Here is a 17,026-nt window from a genome sequence, read left to right on the forward strand (position 1 = left end):
CGTCGGCGCGCCGGGACTGCAGGTCGGCGACGGCGGCGGCGGCGTCGAGGCGGGCGCGCGTCAGGTCGCGCTTGGACGCCGACAGGGCGGCCGTGGACGAGGCGATGGACGGGCCCAGGGTGGGGAGGTGGCGGTGCAGGTACGACGGGTTGGTGGACGGGTGGGCGTGCCGGGCGAGCGAGAGGGCCGAGGTCTGCAGGGAGGCGGACAGGAGGGGCCAGAGGTGCGGGAGGAGGGCGGGGAGGTCGCTCAGCGGCGGGCTGGTCAGGAGGAGGTCGAGGGTGGCTGCGTCGAGGGGGGTTGGTGGTCCGGGTCGGTCGGGGGGGAGACGAGGGGTGGGAGGAGGAGGAGGAGGTCGATGAGGGGCGGGGGGAGCTGGTCGGTGCTCGTGCTGGATTGGTTGGATGAGGGGGGAGCGGATGATGTGCTTGTTGCCGTCCTCCTTGGCTGTTGTAGTTGCGGCTTCGGCTCGGCTGGTGGGGGCGGGGATACGGTGGAGAGGGCGTCGAGGAGGAGGTGATGCTTTGCGGCCTTGAGGCGATGCTTTTTTAGTTTCTGTAAAAGGGGCCCTTGGGTATTAGTTGGTCATCCATAACAAGCAAAGTGTGTCAGCCTTTGCCGCAGTCATCGTACTTCGCGTGTGGCATCGCGCTCCTTCGAGGAGGGGTCGTTCATTGTCGATCCATCGTCGTTCAGAACTGCTGTCGTCAGCGTGTTGTAGAGTGTCGCGAACTCGGGATTGCTCTGCAGCACGGCATCGTCTATTGGCGGGAGCATATTTGCTGTGAATGCGAGGATTGTGTGTTTCCGATCGCCGAATTGGTGATGGAGAGCTGACTTGGACCTCACTACGTCACCGCGGCTCAGATGGTGCACCCGCGAGGTCACATGATCTGGCCAACAGCTCCGCATCCATTCAGCCTTGTCCCCTCAGCCGAATTTTTGGAGCAAGCGCATATGGGAATAGTGTCACAGGTGGGAGGATGCGCCACACCCGAACGGCGCCAATTGACCTCATACTCCTCTGAGAGACGGTGCCCCACGGCCGATCGGAAAGGCCCGTCGCCAGTCAATACTTGGCGCTAGAAAACCACACCAGACCAGCCACGATGCTGTCATCAAGGCCTCTCGCCAGGGGCCTTGGCCTGCTGACAGCCCGACCCTCAACCACAGCCCCATGCGCAATCGCCGCCCGCCAAGCCAGCATAACGCTACTGGCAGCAGCACCAGCAGCAGCAGCCGCCGCACAACCCACTCCGAGGCGAACATTTTCATCCACGGCCGCCGCCGCCTACAAGCAAAAGCCCGTCCGCGACAGCGACATCCCCATCCCCTCCCCGACCGCCCAGCACCCCGAGATCCCCGCGTACCCCTACGGCGAGCGGCGCATCTACAAGCAGTCCAACACGGGGCTGTACGGGTCCGCCGCCATCGCCTTCGGGCACAACGTGTCCAAGAAGCACGCCGTCAAGACGCCGCGCAAGTGGCGCCCCAACGTCCAGAGCCGCCGCCTGTGGTCCGAGGCGCTCGGCATGATGGTGCGCACCAAGATCACGACGCGCGTCCTGCGCACCCTCGACAAGGTCGGCGGGCTCGACGAGTACCTGCTAGGCTCGAAGGCCCAGCGCATCAAGGACCTGGGGCCCTGGGGCTGGCGCCTGCGCTGGAGGCTGATGCAGACCCCGGCCGTGCGGGAGCGCTTCGCCGCGCAGAGGATAGCGCTCGGCCTCCCGCCCGCCGGCCTGGCCGCCGAGGCGGGGGCGACTGCCGCCCTGCAGGCCCAGCCCGAGGGCCTCAGGGCGCTGATGGAGGAGACGCAGGCGATGCTGGACAGCGACAAGGAATTTGACCTTGGCGGTCCCGAGGCGGACGGTGTGAGCGAGGACCGGCTGGCTGACCCCGGCTTCATGTGGGAGAAGGAGAAACCACGCAGGGGGGACACCGAAAAGCCATAAACTGCCAAAGCCCTGATCGGTTTCGAGTCCTGGCTTACAGCTTTGGCGAAAGCTGGGCGAGGTGGGCGATACTATGTACAAACACGAGCGATATAAAAAAGGTACATCGGATCTCAAACAGGAGTAGGCGATGTACGTGTCTCCTGAAATGCCCGTGTCCGTCTGCCTTGGAGTGCATATCATATGCCTTGAAAAATTACCCTCCCTATGTGACATCTTTTGAGTATGCCGTCGCAGCGTGGTGTAGCCACAAGTCCTTTTTTCCTCCCGGCTTTCTTGTTTGTTTCTCATTTCCTGTTGTTTTTCCGGCCGTCGCAAGTTGCAGTGTGACTGGTCAGTCACGAATTGCAAATCATGGTAGGGAACACTCTTTCGGGTGACTGGTTCGCTCCGCCATACTCCGCCGCACGGTCATTGTAAGCCTTCCATTATGCCTCGAAGAAATCACCCACAGTTGCTGCATAACATCTTCAGTGTGCTCGCATCGATGCATGCAAATTCACCGTCTTGCCCACTTCTGATGAGGTATTTGTTGAGTCACTCTTGTTGCTGTCGCGTGATATCATGTTTCTCCCTGCATGCGCTCTGAAGAATTAGGGATGAAGTTGGACGATGGGTATTGTCATGGCATCCAACTTGCTCTCCGCTTCCGTCCGGTTCTGTTTTTTGTGTTGATCATTGCAAAAAGGAAATCACATGAGTTCCAAAGAAGCGGTTAGAGCAAGAAAAAATAATTCAATCCTCGGAAAAGATACAGTAAAAATGGCGGATGACAATTGGTGGTCGGAATGCCATCCCTTTCGCTGCCCAAATAGGACCCTGGAGTTTCCTCTTCCGGCATCGGCCAGTCCGCCAGCTCCGCGGGAGGTGGGTCTTGTAGGAGTAAGCTCCCGCGGCGGGAGGAAGCACATTTATACACTAGGGGAGAGCCTGGTTGAATTTGTGACTCAGGCGGAGCCCTCGACGTCAGGAAGGCGAAATGGGAGCGCCCTTTTCCATTGCCTCCCGACCGACCTTCTTTTCTGCTTGCTGTATTGTCGAATTGGCTTTGCTATACTTTTATCGTGCCTTCTGCTTCAATTGACCCTTTTCGACATGGATCACATCAAGAAGACGTTCGAGCGCTGCAAGGCCAACGGCCGGGTCAGTACTACCCCTCAGTTCCGCTTGCGGAGGCTGGCGATGGCTTCTGGGAATGGGGCAGCGCAAACACTTAAAGCATATAGCTAACACGATCTTTCTTCTGTCGTAGGCGGCGCTCGTCACTTATGTCACGGCCGGCTTCCCGACAGCGGCGGACACGCCCAACATCATGTTGGCCATGGAGAAGGGAGGCGCTGGTGAGCGAGCACCTTGACCAACGAGAAAGCACAGCGGAGAAAAGAAACTGACGAGCCAATTCGCCCCAGATGTCATCGAGCTCGGCGTCCCGTTCACTGACCCCATCGCCGATGGACCGACCATCCAGACTGCCAATACAGTGAGCAAACAGTCATCCGAGAGGGTGGGAGGGAGAGGCGGAGAGGTGCGGTGCACGGCGGAAGGCTGACAGCGCGGACTGGTGCCATACACAGATCGCACTGGAAAATGGGGTCACGATCACCTCGGTTCTTCAGATGGTCCGCGACGCGCGCAAACTCGGGCTCAAGGCCCCCGTCATGATGATGGGCTACTACAACCCGATGCGGGCATACGGCGAGGCCAAGCTGCTCCAGGACTGCAGGGAGGCCGGTGTGAACGGCTTCATCCTCGTTGACCTCCCGCCTGAGGAGGCCGTCTCCTTCCGCAAGCTCTGCAGCGTTGCTGGGTGAGCTCTCCCTTGTCCTGCCATGGGTCATCTTGGTGACTCACATCTGACACTAATATGCTGTCAGGCTTTCATACGTACCCCTTATCGCGCCCGCCACGTCGGACGCGCGCATGCGACTTCTTTGCCAGCTGGCCGACTCCTTCATCTACGTCGTCTCGCGCATGGGTGTTACTGGCGCCACTGGCTCGCTTAACGCCGCTCTTCCGGAGCTGCTAGCCCGTGTAAAGAAGTATAGCGGCAACAAGCCTGCCGCGGTTGGGTTCGGTGTCTCGACGCGCGAGCACTTCCTCGCCGTTGCTGGGCTGGCGGATGGTGTCGTTGTTGGCAGCCAGATCATCACGACCCTCAAGAATGCCGAGCCCGGCAAGGTCATCGAGGCCACGCGTGAGTACTGCTCGTACCTGTGCGGCCGCGCCTCTGTCGAGGATGTGGCCGAGGTCACGGCTCCGCCTACTGAGGACGGCGCCAAGACGGCGCCTGGCGACGAGGCTGGCGCCAAGCCCGGTGCCGCCGAGGCCAATGACGCGGACCTCGTGGCGCAGTTGGCGGCCATGCACGGCAAGATCCCCGACCGTTTCGGCGAGTTCGGCGGACAGTACGTGCCCGAGTCGCTCATGGACTGCCTGACGGAGCTCGAGGACGGCTTCAACAAAATCAAGGACGACCCGGTCTTCTGGGAGGAGTACCGGTCATACTACCCTTACATGGGCCGGCCAGGTCAGCTGCACCTGGCGGAACGACTGACGGAGCATGCAGGAGGCGCCAAGATCTGGCTCAAGCGTGAGGACCTGAACCACACGGGCAGCCACAAGATCAACAACGCTCTCGGCCAGCTGCTGCTCGCTCGGCGATTGGGCAAGAAGCGCATTATCGCCGAGACGGGCGCGGGCCAGCACGGCGTGGCGACGGCCACGGTCTGCGCAAAGTTTGGCATGCCCTGCACTATCTACATGGGCGCCGAGGACGTCAGGCGGCAGGCACTGAACGTGTTCCGCATCCGCCTGCTGGGCGCCGAGGTGGTACCTGTGACGGCAGGCACGCAAACGCTCCGCGACGCTGTCAACGAGGCACTGCGGGCCTGGGTTGTCGACGTGGAGACGACGCATTACATCATTGGCAGCGCTATCGGCCCGCATCCCTTCCCGACCATCGTGCGCACGTTCCAGTCTGTCATCGGTAACGAGACCAAGGAGCAGCTGCAGAAGCTGCGCGGCAAGCTGCCCGACGCCGTCGTGGCCTGCGTTGGTGGTGGCAGCAACGCTGTGGGAATGTTCTACCCCTTCTCTAACGACCCTTCGGTCAAGCTGCTGGGCGTAGAGGCGGCCGGAGACGGCGTGGAGACGCTGCGTCACAGTGCCACCTTGTCCGCCGGCACCAAGGGCGTGCTGCATGGCGTGCGCACCTACGTGCTGCAGAACGAGCATGGCCAGATCCAGGACACCCACTCGGTCTCCGCCGGGCTCGACTACCCCGGCGTGGGCCCGGAGCTGTCCAACTGGAAGGACAGCGAGCGTGCAAAGTTTGTGGCGGCTACGGATTCGCAGGCCTTTGAGGGCTTCCGGCTCATCAGCCAGCTCGAGGGCATAATTCCCGCCCTCGAGTCCGCCCACGGCATCTATGGTGCCCTCGAGCTGGCCAAGACCATGGCGCCCGACCAGGACGTCGTCATCTGTCTCAGTGGTCGTGGCGACAAGGACGTCCAGAGCGTGGCCGACGAGCTGCCCAACATCGGCCCCAAGATTGGGTGGGATTTGAGGTTCTAGGCGGTGCGTCGGGTTTTGGGCATGTTTCAAGGCGAAATTTCCTGTGGCGATGGGTCGCCCGTGGGAAAACAATGGTTGGGAGTCGAAGTAAAAAACACCCGTGCAGTCAGGTTTGATGCAGTAAAGGGACACACAGACTATGGTATTATAGACCTAGAACCTAGCATCAGACTTTCGAATGAGAGTTCGGCAGCATTGTCCTAGATCCATGCCTTTTCCTTGGCCATTCTGGCTCCCGGCAAAGCACGCCATTCTTCCGTGGTCAAACATGTCCTGCGCTGCGGGACAAGTTGCCACAGGGGTATCAAGAGAGGGAAGAAGGAAAGTCGAGAAGCGAAAACCGTTTCATGGGATGCAAGCCCGTTTTTGTAAACCAGAAAATTGCAAAACGGTACGTGGTGGCTATAGAGAAAAGGAAGACTGAACGCCATATGTTGGCTTTATCCGCCGTCTAATCGACAGACCAAACAGAAAAAACCGTTACCAAGGAAAAGTACCCAACCAGCGGCGAGAAAAAAGCATCCTCAAGCCTATTAAGCGTGGGTTAAAGCAGGAGGAAGCGAGAACGACTAAGCAGAGACACGAGAGGCCGCCCTTGGGGTATATATAACTTTGAGACGAGAAGAAAACAACAGTCGAGGCGCTTGGGAAAGAAGAAGAGCTCCCCACTAGATCATGTCGCGCGGCCTAGTGGGCGGGGGCAGGGACGGCCTTGGGTCCCGCCGTTGTTCCTAGAACGGCTGCCCGTGGTAGTTGCCCCTGCCGCCCGCCGGCGGCGGCGGCGGCGGCGCCCTCTTCTCGCTGGGGTAGTGTTGTTGGGCGCTGCTGTCGTCGTCGTGGTCGACAAAAACGGCGCGCGACGACTGGTGCCTCCCGACAGCGGACTGGGTCGCGTTCGGGACCGGGTGCTGCTTCATCTCGTGGGTGGCGGCGTAGTCGTACTCGCGCCTGTCGTCGTGCGGCACGTACGGGGGCGCGTCGTGGCTGTGGTGGTGGCCGGCCATGGTGTCCTTTTCGTGGTCGCCCGTCAGGTGCGCGCCGGCGCCGGCCCCGCCGCCCATGCCGCGGGTGCTGTTGCGGGGTCCGGTGATGTTGAGCAGGGCGCGAATAACGCCGACGAGGACGACGACGACGTAGAGCAGCAGCAGCCCCGCCGAGATGAGGGCGTCCTGGACGATGCCGTTCTGCAGGTAGTCGATGACGCGGTAGACGGCGGCCGTGATCTCGTCGGTCGTGACGCTCGACGGGCTCGACAGGAACGACGTCATCTCCGAGTCGCCCGAGATGGACTGCTGGGCGCCGCTGCTGAAGGTGTCGTTGGGGAAGAGCGGGAACGAGACGCGCGCGTGCTCGTGCACCCACGTCAGGCCCTTCTCGACCGCCTCGATCTTGAGCCCGATGATGCAGCGGACCACGTCCTTGACCACGTTCTCGAGCACGGTGCCCTTGAAGACCTGGTCCAGGCGCTTGTTCATCTCGGTCTGGAAGGTGACGAGCGTGCTGTTGACGGCCGACGTGGCGGTGCGCACGTGGCCGAGCACGTCGTTGTTGACCTCGTTGTTGTACTTGAGCATGACGCCGTTGGCGTCGGTGGCCCACTTTGTCGAGACGCCCTCGAGCGTGCGGACGACGTCGTTGGCGAAGTCGCCGACCTTGTTCACGAGCGCGGGCGCCTCCTTCTTGACGAACTGCAGCACGATCCACTGGCAGAAGCACGAGAAGAGGCCGGCGATGGCGAGCGAGAGCACGAAGAGCGCGGGCAGCGACGTCGCGTACGCCCAGGCCCAGCGCACCAGGTACTCGCGGTCGCTGCCCTTGAAGCGGTTGCCGAGCCAGACGCCGACGCGGGAGGACGACGGGCGCGAGGCCTGGTAGATGACGTCCATGGAGTCGAACTCGCGGTTGACCATCTGGCGCGACAGCTCCTTCTGCCGGCGATACCGCCGGATCTCCATGATGGCCATGGGGATGCACACGAGCAGGGCCAGGATGGGGATGACGACGAGGAAGGCGATGCGGGCGTTGTTGGCGACCGTGTAGAGCCCGTCGAAGAAGTCGCGGATGGCCGTGTTGTCGGAGCAGAAGGAGAGGGCCTGCTTCTGGGCGAGCGGGAACATGTCGCGGGGTGCGTTCCACGTCTCGGCGCTCTTGTTGAGCTCCTTGCGGACGAGGTCGAAGGGCACCGCGATGGCCTGCTTGGTGAAGTTCTGCACGTCGTCGAAGTCGGGCGTCTTGTCCTTCATGTCCTTGAGGCTCTTGACGAAGTCGCCGCTGTCGATCTTGATGTTTCGCAGGTCGTTGAGCTTGCTGCCCACGTCCAGCTTGGGGATGCTGATGCCCGAGCCGCCGATGAGGCCGCCGAGGCTGGTGCCCGAGTTGATCTTGTCGATGACGTCGTTAACCGTCTTCTGGAAGTTGCCAATCTCGTCGTTGAGCCCGTTCGATATCTTGCCGATGGCGTCGTTCATGATCTTGGTCACCGACTCGGCCGCGCCGACACCGATGTCAAAGGTGCCGTGGATGAAGGCGGCGATCAGGCACACATATGTGCCGACGTAGAAGTTGATGACAAAGTAGATGATGTTCTCGACCGCCGTCAGGATCAGCATCAGCACCTGCACCATGGCGCTGATTGCGTGCTGGATGCCCTCGGTCGCCACCTTGTTGACGCCGCGAGACAGGTAGTGCGGCATCGAGGCCATGGCGCTGCCGATGTCCTCGACCTTGCTGCACGCCGAGAGCGCGCGCACCTTGGCGTCGCCGATGTTGTCGTTCAGGCCCGCGATCATGATGATGACACGGATCAGGACCAGCAGCAGCAGGATGGTCCAGCGGTTGAGCCATATCTGGGACAGCCTCGACCTCAGGCCGAGGAAGGGGGCGGGCTGGCCGCCGGTGCGCACGCTCGGGAGATCGCGCTCCTGGTCCGCCGGCGCCATGGCCTCGCGTGTCCCGACTGGCCTGCTCCTCAGGCTTTGGGGTAGTCTTGGGAATGCCATGATAGCTAGTTGGTTGGTGGAAGTATTTGCTGTAGAAGGTAGTTCCGTCTTAGTCCAGCTGACGATGTTATGTTTCTATCGGAATGTGTTTGTGATTTCGCAGTCGCAGGGAGACGTGATAAGAAAGTCGTATGGTCGTTTCGAACGCTGCGTCGTAGATGCAATGGGGAAACAGAATAAGAAAGGAAATATGCCCAAAGACGAAGAAAAAACACGAAAGGGAATAGGGAGACGGTCACGAATGTTGAGTGACTGGTATTAGAGGATTATGCGGCCGTCAAGGTCGACAAAGAAAGCCCGTCTTGGACAAAGGGAAATCGTGCGGGGTCACAAGAATAGGAGTGAATAACGAGCCATGACCGTCAGGGAAGGAGGCAAAAGGAAAGAGGCACATGGTGAGTAGGTGAGGAGGAATAATACCAAGCAGAACAATGCAAAGATCTGGTGACGGGCAGTGACAATAGTATATGAATAGGCGCGGCTCGACTGCGGTCAATGGCCTCAATAGCCTCAATGGCCAGGCCTTGCCCAATAGGGAAGGTTGGAGTGGGGCGGACCCCCCTGACACGGAGTGGTGATTGGACGAGCGGGCAGCAGCGGGAAGGCCGACGGTCGACTTACAGGACGTTGACGGGAGTTCAATTTCCAGCGACCCTTGCACGAGGCGCGTCTCCGGATCTCCTCTCTGCCCGTGGCAGGCGTCGGGCAGGGCAAAAATAGCAGTTGGCTCTTTGTTTCGACCACAGGCGCCCGCTGGGGTTTCTTTGTCGCGCGGGTCGGTGGGTCGTGGGGTCAGGTTAGCCGCCCGGTCAGCGGAGCGCTGCACTATCAGCCAGTCGTTTCCCTGCTTGGCGCGGCCTTGAAGACGCCCGAAACCAAAGCAAATTCGGCCCTGGACCCTTGCTTGCGCTTCGCTCGTATGACCAGCGGCGGCCCTTGTTCTTGTCTTTTGAGGGACACGGAGTGAACGTCGTGTAAGTCAAATGGTCGCAGCTCCTGTGTTGAGGATTTTTTTTTTTTTTTTACTTGCGCGCAAAAGAAGAAAGTCAGCGCCACTGCCAGGGTGGCAACTACCAAACAGCAGCAGCACCCTCAGATATATGGCTCCTTTCTTCTTCTTGTCTTGGACCGGAGTCGGCGATTGGGCAAGGGGACACCTCGGAGCCTGAGGTGGGTGGTGTCCATCTTTCGCAAAGGGAATTCGCCATCCGGAGCGGATGGCCGCCCGGGGGTGGCTGGCATTTTAACCCGCGTTGCTGGTGGCCTCCTGGGAGACGATGCCTTGATTTTGGCGGTGGGAATGCAAACTGACATCAGTCGCTCGGCTAGACGAGGGAGTGGAGAGGCAGGCTCGCAGGCGGGTGAGCAACTGCACCACACTACCTCAGCCAGGAGGGTGGCTGTGTGAGTTTTCTGCTCGCCTCAAGGGTCTTTTCCCTTCTTCCCCACGGCCTTGGACCAAGCAGGAACAGCCGTGCCACCGCATCTGCAAGATGGAGAGGGTCTGGACAAGGTTGCGGGACGATCGTCGCAGGTTCTGGCGGTTCGCAGATGAGATGGCAGCCAATCGACCTGCGTCGACAAGGGGTGCCCCACCGGTGAGGTCAGTGGCGTCTCGGCCAATCAGATCGCTGGGTGCCAGCTTCTGACGGTGCGCCAAGCCTTTGTCTCTGTTTGCCACCCTCGCTAGAGCTTTTCCACGTCGTCGGTGCCACGGAAACAGGTTTGGCCTTGGCTCGGGGTTTTGCCAGCGAATGGCCTCAACAGCTCTAGCGTACCTGCAGTGCTGCCTCGTGCCATGAGTCAGCTGCGGTATTCTTTCAGGATCATGGAGTCTGCCCATTGCCAGCCTGCCACCCCTGCGTTTAGCGAATTTTTGTGAGTGTTCCAGAATCGCGTTTGTCGGCTACCTCGTATGTCTGCACCTTGGTTAGACCACATGAGCACTGTAACCACGGGCAGGTGGATGGTAGCCGACATTGGTTGGGCATCAGGCTGATCAGGTTATTCACTGCTTGCTGTCCTAGAAGCCCAGCCTGCAAACCACTCGCTCCATATCGAGGTAGTGACACCACTGTGCCACTGTGCTAGCGAAAGGCAACAATGGGTTGCATCCCCTTTCAGCCGCTGCTGAGAGGCTGGGATAGAAGGCAAAGAAAAAGGAAAACCAAATCACCGATTGGCAAACGCTCACAGACAACATTGAAGCTGCATTGTCACGAAGACAATGGAAGGTCCACCTCGTCCCTCATTCTAACTTTCTAGCGACGCCGTGCCATAACTGCCCATATTCTACCCCAAGCCAAGACGTTTCTACCGCCTCTCTCCCATGTAGCTCCAGGACTAGCATTTCGGGGCCACGGCCCTTGAGGTTTTAGCATTGGGCTGGCGACCTCGGCGGGCGAAATCACGGAGCCGTCGGTTTCGGTGCCTGGGGCTGCGGCGGCGAGGTCCATGGCGGTGCCTACGGCGCTGCCGCTCGAACTGGTGCTGAGGTCCATGTTCAGGTGGTAGCGCTCAGGCACCAGGAGGTTCAATATTGAGCCCGTCATCTGACTTCACCCCTCGGAGTCGAGGTACTTGCCTACAACCCGCACGAAGATGGCGCCACCGCTGGCGCAGATTGACGTAACCACCACGTCGCACCATAAGCGCGGCTCGGCTTATACTCCCGTACTCAGGTCAACCCACATAATTACTCGCATGCCTCTGTCCCTTGTCCATCCCCACCCTGCAACGACATCACGTCCACGCCCAACAGCAACCTGCCCGTCCACCAGGGGAAGACCTCTCCCTCTTTCCCGAGCAAGCAATAAGCCACACCGGCGCGGGCTCTTTTTTCCGCCATTCCCCCCTCTTTACTATACCTACTTCAATTTCTCCCCGGATTTCCCCTCCTAAGCAATACAATTATTGCCTGTAGTGATCAAAGAATCAACACACAAGCACCACATCACCCAGATCCCCGCCTAGACTCGGACGAGGTTGCCTTTCTCTACCTACCTCCTTTTCCAGCCCGACCGCGAAAGCCCATTACCTCTGTACACGGTCGTAGCACCACCACCAACTTTTTAGGTTCAACTCCAAAGGTAGCCCTGGCTTTTCGACCTCTTCTGCACACTGCCCCTAAACCCCGATAACCGAATAGCATCGCCGGCCTGTTCTTCCAAAAAAAAAAAAAAAAAACCCTGGCGTCCGGTTGGTAGCATTTTTAAAAGTGCACCCCCTAACAAGCAAGACTAGGCGCAGCAACCTTGCCACTGCCTCCGCTCTTAGACTAATCACCTCCGACCTCCCGCGCGGCGAGACTGGACTCGGTCGGCACGAGCTCCCATGCACCCAATCGGCCCAATCGGGCCTCTTCATGGGGATCCGTCTACTGGCCGTGGAATTCAGGAAGCAGTTTCCCGAATGTCGTGAGTAGGGAGGCAAGGGTGCGTTCGTGTTATAGGACGTGAAAGACCGTTCTGGCTTGGTCGAAGTTTGAGGGCGTCCTTCCGCATTCAGGACCGACAATTCAACAACGCATACCTCCTCGTCATCGACATGCTTCAGGACATTATTCTGGGACGCAAGTTCTTCGATTACCATGACATCCTGGCGGACTGCCGGAACAGACAACTCCTGTTCACAGAGACTAGTTTGCCGATGGAAAAGACTGCGGATATTCCCATGGATGAATCCGCACAACCGACCCCCGGCAAGCCCGAATGGGAAAAAGATGTCGCAGACCGAAAAAAGGCAATGGCCTTGGAAGATAAGCGAAGGGCGGACGGCGAGCCGCACCGCTAGCCTGGAAGGAAGGCCTGTGCTCCAGTTTGGTTGCTACTATTATGGGGGCCTTTCAGGGTCCCCTGTCCTGCCAGTATGTGCGCGCCTAACCTGTCTGCCTGGCGGTCGCACGCTTTCATGATTCCTATCTGCAACCCCACATCCCAGCACCCGAGCCGAACCTGCGGGGTTACAACTAGGACCAAATGCTCAACAGCGAACTCGACGCGGTCTTCGAGAGGTCGACGGTCGCGACAGCAGCAAGATCACCCCATCTTTCCAGCCCCAGCTGCACCCACGGAAATCATCCAGCATACTGTTACCGCAGGGCAGGAAAGCAGAGACCCGTTTGTTGATAGGCGTAGGGATAACGGCGGAAGTGCCCTAGTGGAAGGCGGACGGGGCACTCGCCACTTGACACTGTACTGTTCCCCCGGGATGCCTGTGGAACGGAAAGTGATAGCGCTACGTAAGGGTTACATAACATGGAACTTTACGCGACAGAAACATTGAAGGCCGCGATTAAAGGCAGAAAAATACCAGACAGGAAGACCGACCAGTCGCTCAGTTGGGGTTGCATTTCTCCATTGCAATCTTCTAGCTTCAGGAACCGGTCTCTGGGTCCCGTGAACCTGTCTTTCGATGACGGCGCTTCTTCATCGCCGACAATAAGACCTAGCAAGTCCATAGTGTCTGCTTCAACTGCTTGGGGGCTATCTCTGTGCCCACGGGTCAGTCTCTTAACTGGAATAGCAGTCCCCAAAATTCCTTTTTTTCTTTTCTCAACGATTAGAATCGAGTTATCGTGAACTGGATTGCAGATCGAGGTAGGGGCAGCCGCGCTCCTCTCTCCAATCCATTGTCGACCTCTTCGAGGAAGATCCGCATGCCGTTGAGGTGTCGATATACTACTTCTACCTCGGCTCACAGCTTTTTCGCAGCAGCTAACGGGGGCATGCTGGCGTGATCGGGCTCCGGGGCCGGGGAGATCATGGGCGACTGCTGCTCGAACCGCACGTTGAGCGACTTGATATGCAGGTCGGTCCAGTAAATGGGCAAGACACAAAGCCTGTAGCGAGAGTACGAATGCATAATATCGTTAAAAAAAAGCCCGGCTCGCGGCAGGTGCGCGACAGCGTGGGACGCAGGGACGGCGACTGTGACTCTGCCATGGTCACAATATCACCGCTGGGCGGCGGCTTGGAATTCCTGACGTTGACATCCCCAGGCTTTGTTCCCGTAGGGAGGCGGCGGTTCCCGACGGTTTCTAAGGAGCGCCGCACACTTGGTCTCCGGCCCTGCGAAACAGTGTTCTGGCCGCTATGTGCCGCGAAGAATGTTCTTTAACGGAGCCAGAGGAGGGGAAGAAGGCCCTCCAGATAGAAACAGCGCGTTTCCTGATTGTCATGGTTGTCACATGATCTGTCGGTGCTTCGACGCAGCGTACATTGCGCTTGATCCGATCCTGCCCAGACGCTGCCGGATTTCCGGGGACAGTTTGTCTGCCGGCATCCGTCATGTCGAAAAAGGAGGTGCCGAGCACCCTTGCAGTGCCATGCGTTGTACCGGCACGACGGAAGGACAGGGGGGACGCCGTTTCGTGTGTATAAGGACGTCTACTTCTCGGAGGCAAAATGGTAACTGGACTGCAATCAAGCATCAATTCCTCTCATACGCAGTAATCATCCCAATCCGACACCTCCTGCTCATCGAGGGCTTCCTGCTTATCGAGAGCTTCATCGTAGTGCTGGTCTGCTAACTCGTTTCCGTCCCTTGGCACCCAAACATAGCTGATATCGCCCTCAGCCCTCAATCTGCCGTCGAGACGGTCGGCCTTTTCCCCAGTTGGATCACCATCCGCCGCGGCCAGATTCTCTGTGCCATCTTCCCAGACCACCACCGTCGACTACTTCATCCGCAAAGGCAACATTCACGTCCCTTCCCTTTTCCGAGCATGCAAGGGCGGCCTCTACTGGTTCTGGTCCGGTGCCAATTAGGTCGCCGTCTTCACCTAGGCTAGTAGCGTCGCGATAGGCCTGCCGGGCCTCGTAGGCCAGTACCAGCCGCAAGTCATCAGCCAGGGCGTTAAGCCCATGTACATGATGGGTTGGCAGCTGACCTTTGTGTCGTCGGCCGTTGTGTACCTGGTCTACTAGCAGTTCTTCTTCAAGCCCAGCGTAATCCCTCTGGGGTACAACGGTATTGTTCCCAACACGCGGGAGTTCTTGGCCAAGGAGGGTCGCGAGGGCTTTCTGGATAGGGAGCGAGAGATGGCTAGTGTTGCCGGGTCGGACGAGCTCATCTCGCCGCGCACTCCCGCTGCGACTGGCGAAAAGCAAGTTGGAAATGTGGAAAAGGCATTGAGGGTGTAAGAGATAATATCAAACGGCGTTGATGTTTCTAAAGGAGCGTTCGATGAATGGCCAAGCTGGATGCAGCAGCTTGAGCGCTGCATGTGTGTCAGCATTTGGTGACGTCAGCAAAGCCGTTCAGCGCTAACCCCGCCTAGTCACAGCGCTGTTTGCCGCTAGGACAAATTAAGCCTACGTGCTTAGAAGGAAGCACGATTTCCCAAAGAAAACAAGCGCTTGAGCCGCACTGCGCTTCGCAATGTCGCATCCTGCCGCCGGTCCACCCTAGTCATCCGTCCAATCATGCAGCGGGCGGCAGCTGAGAGAAGCGCGCGATGGCTGCTGTTTAGCGACCTCCATTTCAAGCACAAGGACCTGGGGCCCGCCGAGGGCAGCGAGGCCATTACACCCACCTTAGAAAACGCGAAGGGACCTTAGGTCTGGTGCTCCTGATGCGTCCGCCATGGCGAACTGGAAGCCGACTGAGGAGAATAAAGTGAGGATCAAGCGAAGGGGTTGGGGCCCGGGGACGCCCACGGCGACTTCTTGCATAGACAGCGTTGCGGAGGAGCCGGCGTAGACGTTGTCCTGATGATGCATAGGCGTCGATCCAGAGGTGTCGGATGCCGAGTCTGCGACATGCGACTATGGCCCGCTGAGGGCCTGGCTGAGGCTGCCGAGTAGTATACAAGTTTGTGGGACGCTACGACGCTCCTCCCGGTCTGAGCCGGGCCGCCGGTCGGCCTTTGGAGGCAGCAGTAACTTGACGTCGCATAGTACTCGATGCCCGCACTACCACCAACCGCCGAAGGTCCGATTCCAAATTCAGCGCGTTAGAACTAAGGTCCACCATCCAACAACCTCTTCGGACGTGGGGAGCCGGTGGCAAGCGGCAAATCCCGAACGGTCAGGGTCCGACACCATTCTGTGGCGGCAGCATCCTGCCACCGTGGCAACACACCGTTTTGGGCTGTCCCAAATCTTTGGATCTATCTCTATTAACTCTCTCTCTTTTTTTTTTTTTTTCTTTCTCTCGCTCGCGTCGAAGGGGGAAGGTCCCGCATTCCCGTCGATTGCGAAGAGGGGAAAACGGGCGAGAAAGGTCTCCCGGCGCTACCCTCACCAGCGAAAAAAAGGGAGGCGAGTCTTGGAGGAGGGCAAAGGGGTGGCGGGCATTACAGCCGGAGCAGCCCTCCGAAGCACCTGATTACCCTCATTGGTCAGCTATTGAAGGCTAGTTCAGCCCTGACTGTAGGCCAAACAGGCCCGAAAGAGGCGGGCACGAAAGCTCCCCCGCCCGCCACGCGTGTCTGAGGGTCCCGGCCCGGCGCGGTTCAAGGCCAGGGCCGGCCCCATGCACCCCTAGGGCACAGCCCCAACACGGTGAAACAGGGTGTGTAATTAGAATGGGAGGTCATCCAGACTCCCGACACCACTTTAGCTAGCAATCAAAAGCCACATGCCCTACACGATCCACCCCCGCCAACTCCACACTCCCCGAACCACCAGGCCCTGAAGCGAGGAGGCACCAGCCTGGACGAGCAACGCGCAAGCCTGGACAGGCAACGCGCGGCCTATTGGCCCTCCGGGAGGGGGCTACCGCAAGCCGAGCACAGGCCAAGGCTCACGCTATTTCGCGGGGAGCCGGGATTGCCTAATTTGGGGGCTAATTTATTTCACTAGCTGCACCAGAGGATCAGTTTCGGCCCCACACGCTCACAAGCGCAGATGTGCCGTCCTGGAGCGCCTTCTCTGACTGGCCTTCCTCCCAAATCTTGCATCCTATAGCTCTCTGCTTTGCCCGCAAAACCTCCTTCACCCAGCCCGCTCGATCTTGCCTTTGATACATGGAGAACGGGCGAGAGCAGGCGTGGTAGCCCAGCATGAGGGCTCCCAAAAGAGGCGCGCGGGTGGGTCTAAAAAGCAAAGTGAGTTGTTTTGAGGAGGCGCACCTGCCCGCCGGGAATTCCTCGTCGTAATTTCGTCCTTCAGCCACAAAAAGGCAATGATAAACTTTCCCTCATAGGCAAGTCGCGAGGCCTTTGTGCAATGGTTTGGGCGGCCAGCATTGTAGGTTCAAACCCCTAACTTTCGGTTCAGCGTCAGCCGCAGAATATTTGTGGTGGCTGCTTGTTGTGGCTTTATGCCACTTACTTAGCTGCAGCTTTGGCGCGCTATGTTGTATGAACTGGCTTTTTCCGTGCCTGGGGTTTGTAAAGCAAACCCAATCGACATCGTGCATGGCCTTGTCCATACATAGGTAATGACGCCCGATCGCTTAACCGCACGTGGACATGGGGATCGGCGTGATGGACGGAACGCCCAAATGAAGCCTAGTGGCGCCAAAAGCACGCCCTCCCCATCCCGCCTGCTTCAC

At 59.0% G+C, this 17,026-nt stretch overlaps 7 protein-coding genes across 7 annotated transcripts in view; 3 read left to right on the forward strand and 4 right to left on the reverse strand.

The window, feature by feature from the left end:
* GGTG_04524 (hypothetical protein) overlaps nucleotides 1–777 on the reverse strand; it is a gene marked incomplete at both ends in the record, with an annotated part of 1,671 nt that extends 894 nt beyond the window's left edge. Inside the window, 2 exons of the mRNA XM_009222321.1 lie at nucleotides 18–442; nucleotides 634–777. Of these exons, the coding sequence (XP_009220585.1) occupies nucleotides 18–442; nucleotides 634–777 (569 nt within the window). The remainder of the gene's footprint in view (nucleotides 1–17; nucleotides 443–633) is intronic.
* A 164-nt stretch (nucleotides 778–941) lies between these two features.
* On the forward strand, nucleotides 942–2,173 carry GGTG_04525 (54S ribosomal protein L24). Its single transcript, XM_009222322.1, has one exon. It carries the CDS (start codon nucleotides 1,110–1,112, stop codon nucleotides 1,953–1,955), a length of 846 nt encoding a protein of 281 aa, XP_009220586.1. The 5' UTR covers nucleotides 942–1,109; the 3' UTR covers nucleotides 1,956–2,173.
* Nucleotides 2,174–2,924: 751 nt separating this feature from the next.
* On the forward strand, nucleotides 2,925–5,771 carry GGTG_04526 (tryptophan synthase). The gene is made up of 5 exons (XM_009222323.1): nucleotides 2,925–3,098; nucleotides 3,208–3,295; nucleotides 3,365–3,435; nucleotides 3,530–3,762; nucleotides 3,830–5,771. Exons 1-5 carry the CDS (start codon nucleotides 3,051–3,053, stop codon nucleotides 5,526–5,528), a joined length of 2,139 nt encoding a protein of 712 aa, XP_009220587.1. The 5' UTR covers nucleotides 2,925–3,050; the 3' UTR covers nucleotides 5,529–5,771.
* On the reverse strand, nucleotides 5,654–9,778 carry GGTG_04527 (hypothetical protein). The gene is made up of 2 exons (XM_009222324.1): nucleotides 9,149–9,778; nucleotides 5,654–8,556 (listed from the first exon to the last, which is right to left on the reverse strand). The coding sequence occupies exon 2, from the start codon at nucleotides 8,525–8,527 to the stop codon at nucleotides 6,260–6,262; it is 2,268 nt and encodes a 755-aa protein (XP_009220588.1). The 5' UTR covers nucleotides 8,528–8,556; nucleotides 9,149–9,778; the 3' UTR covers nucleotides 5,654–6,259.
* Nucleotides 9,779–10,702: 924 nt separating this feature from the next.
* Nucleotides 10,703–11,079, reverse strand: GGTG_04528 (hypothetical protein; the record flags this gene model as incomplete). The annotated part of the gene is made up of 1 exon (XM_009222325.1): nucleotides 10,703–11,079. One exon carries the CDS (start codon nucleotides 11,077–11,079, stop codon nucleotides 10,789–10,791), a length of 291 nt encoding a protein of 96 aa, XP_009220589.1. The 3' UTR covers nucleotides 10,703–10,788.
* A 994-nt stretch (nucleotides 11,080–12,073) lies between these two features.
* Nucleotides 12,074–12,319, forward strand: GGTG_04529 (hypothetical protein; the record flags this gene model as incomplete). Its single annotated transcript, XM_009222326.1, has 1 exon — nucleotides 12,074–12,319. The coding sequence occupies one exon, from the start codon at nucleotides 12,074–12,076 to the stop codon at nucleotides 12,317–12,319; it is 246 nt and encodes an 81-aa protein (XP_009220590.1).
* A 677-nt stretch (nucleotides 12,320–12,996) lies between these two features.
* Nucleotides 12,997–14,038, reverse strand: GGTG_04530 (hypothetical protein; the record flags this gene model as incomplete). The annotated part of the gene is made up of 3 exons (XM_009222327.1): nucleotides 12,997–13,000; nucleotides 13,227–13,367; nucleotides 13,974–14,038. The coding sequence occupies 3 exons, from the start codon at nucleotides 14,036–14,038 to the stop codon at nucleotides 12,997–12,999; spliced, it is 210 nt and encodes a 69-aa protein (XP_009220591.1).
* Between the last annotated feature and the right edge of the window lie 2,988 nt (nucleotides 14,039–17,026).

This window comes from Gaeumannomyces tritici (genome assembly GCF_000145635.1).
Source record: "Gaeumannomyces tritici R3-111a-1 unplaced genomic scaffold supercont2.2, whole genome shotgun sequence".
In the NCBI taxonomy this organism is placed as follows: Eukaryota; Fungi; Ascomycota; class Sordariomycetes; order Magnaporthales; family Magnaporthaceae; genus Gaeumannomyces; species Gaeumannomyces tritici.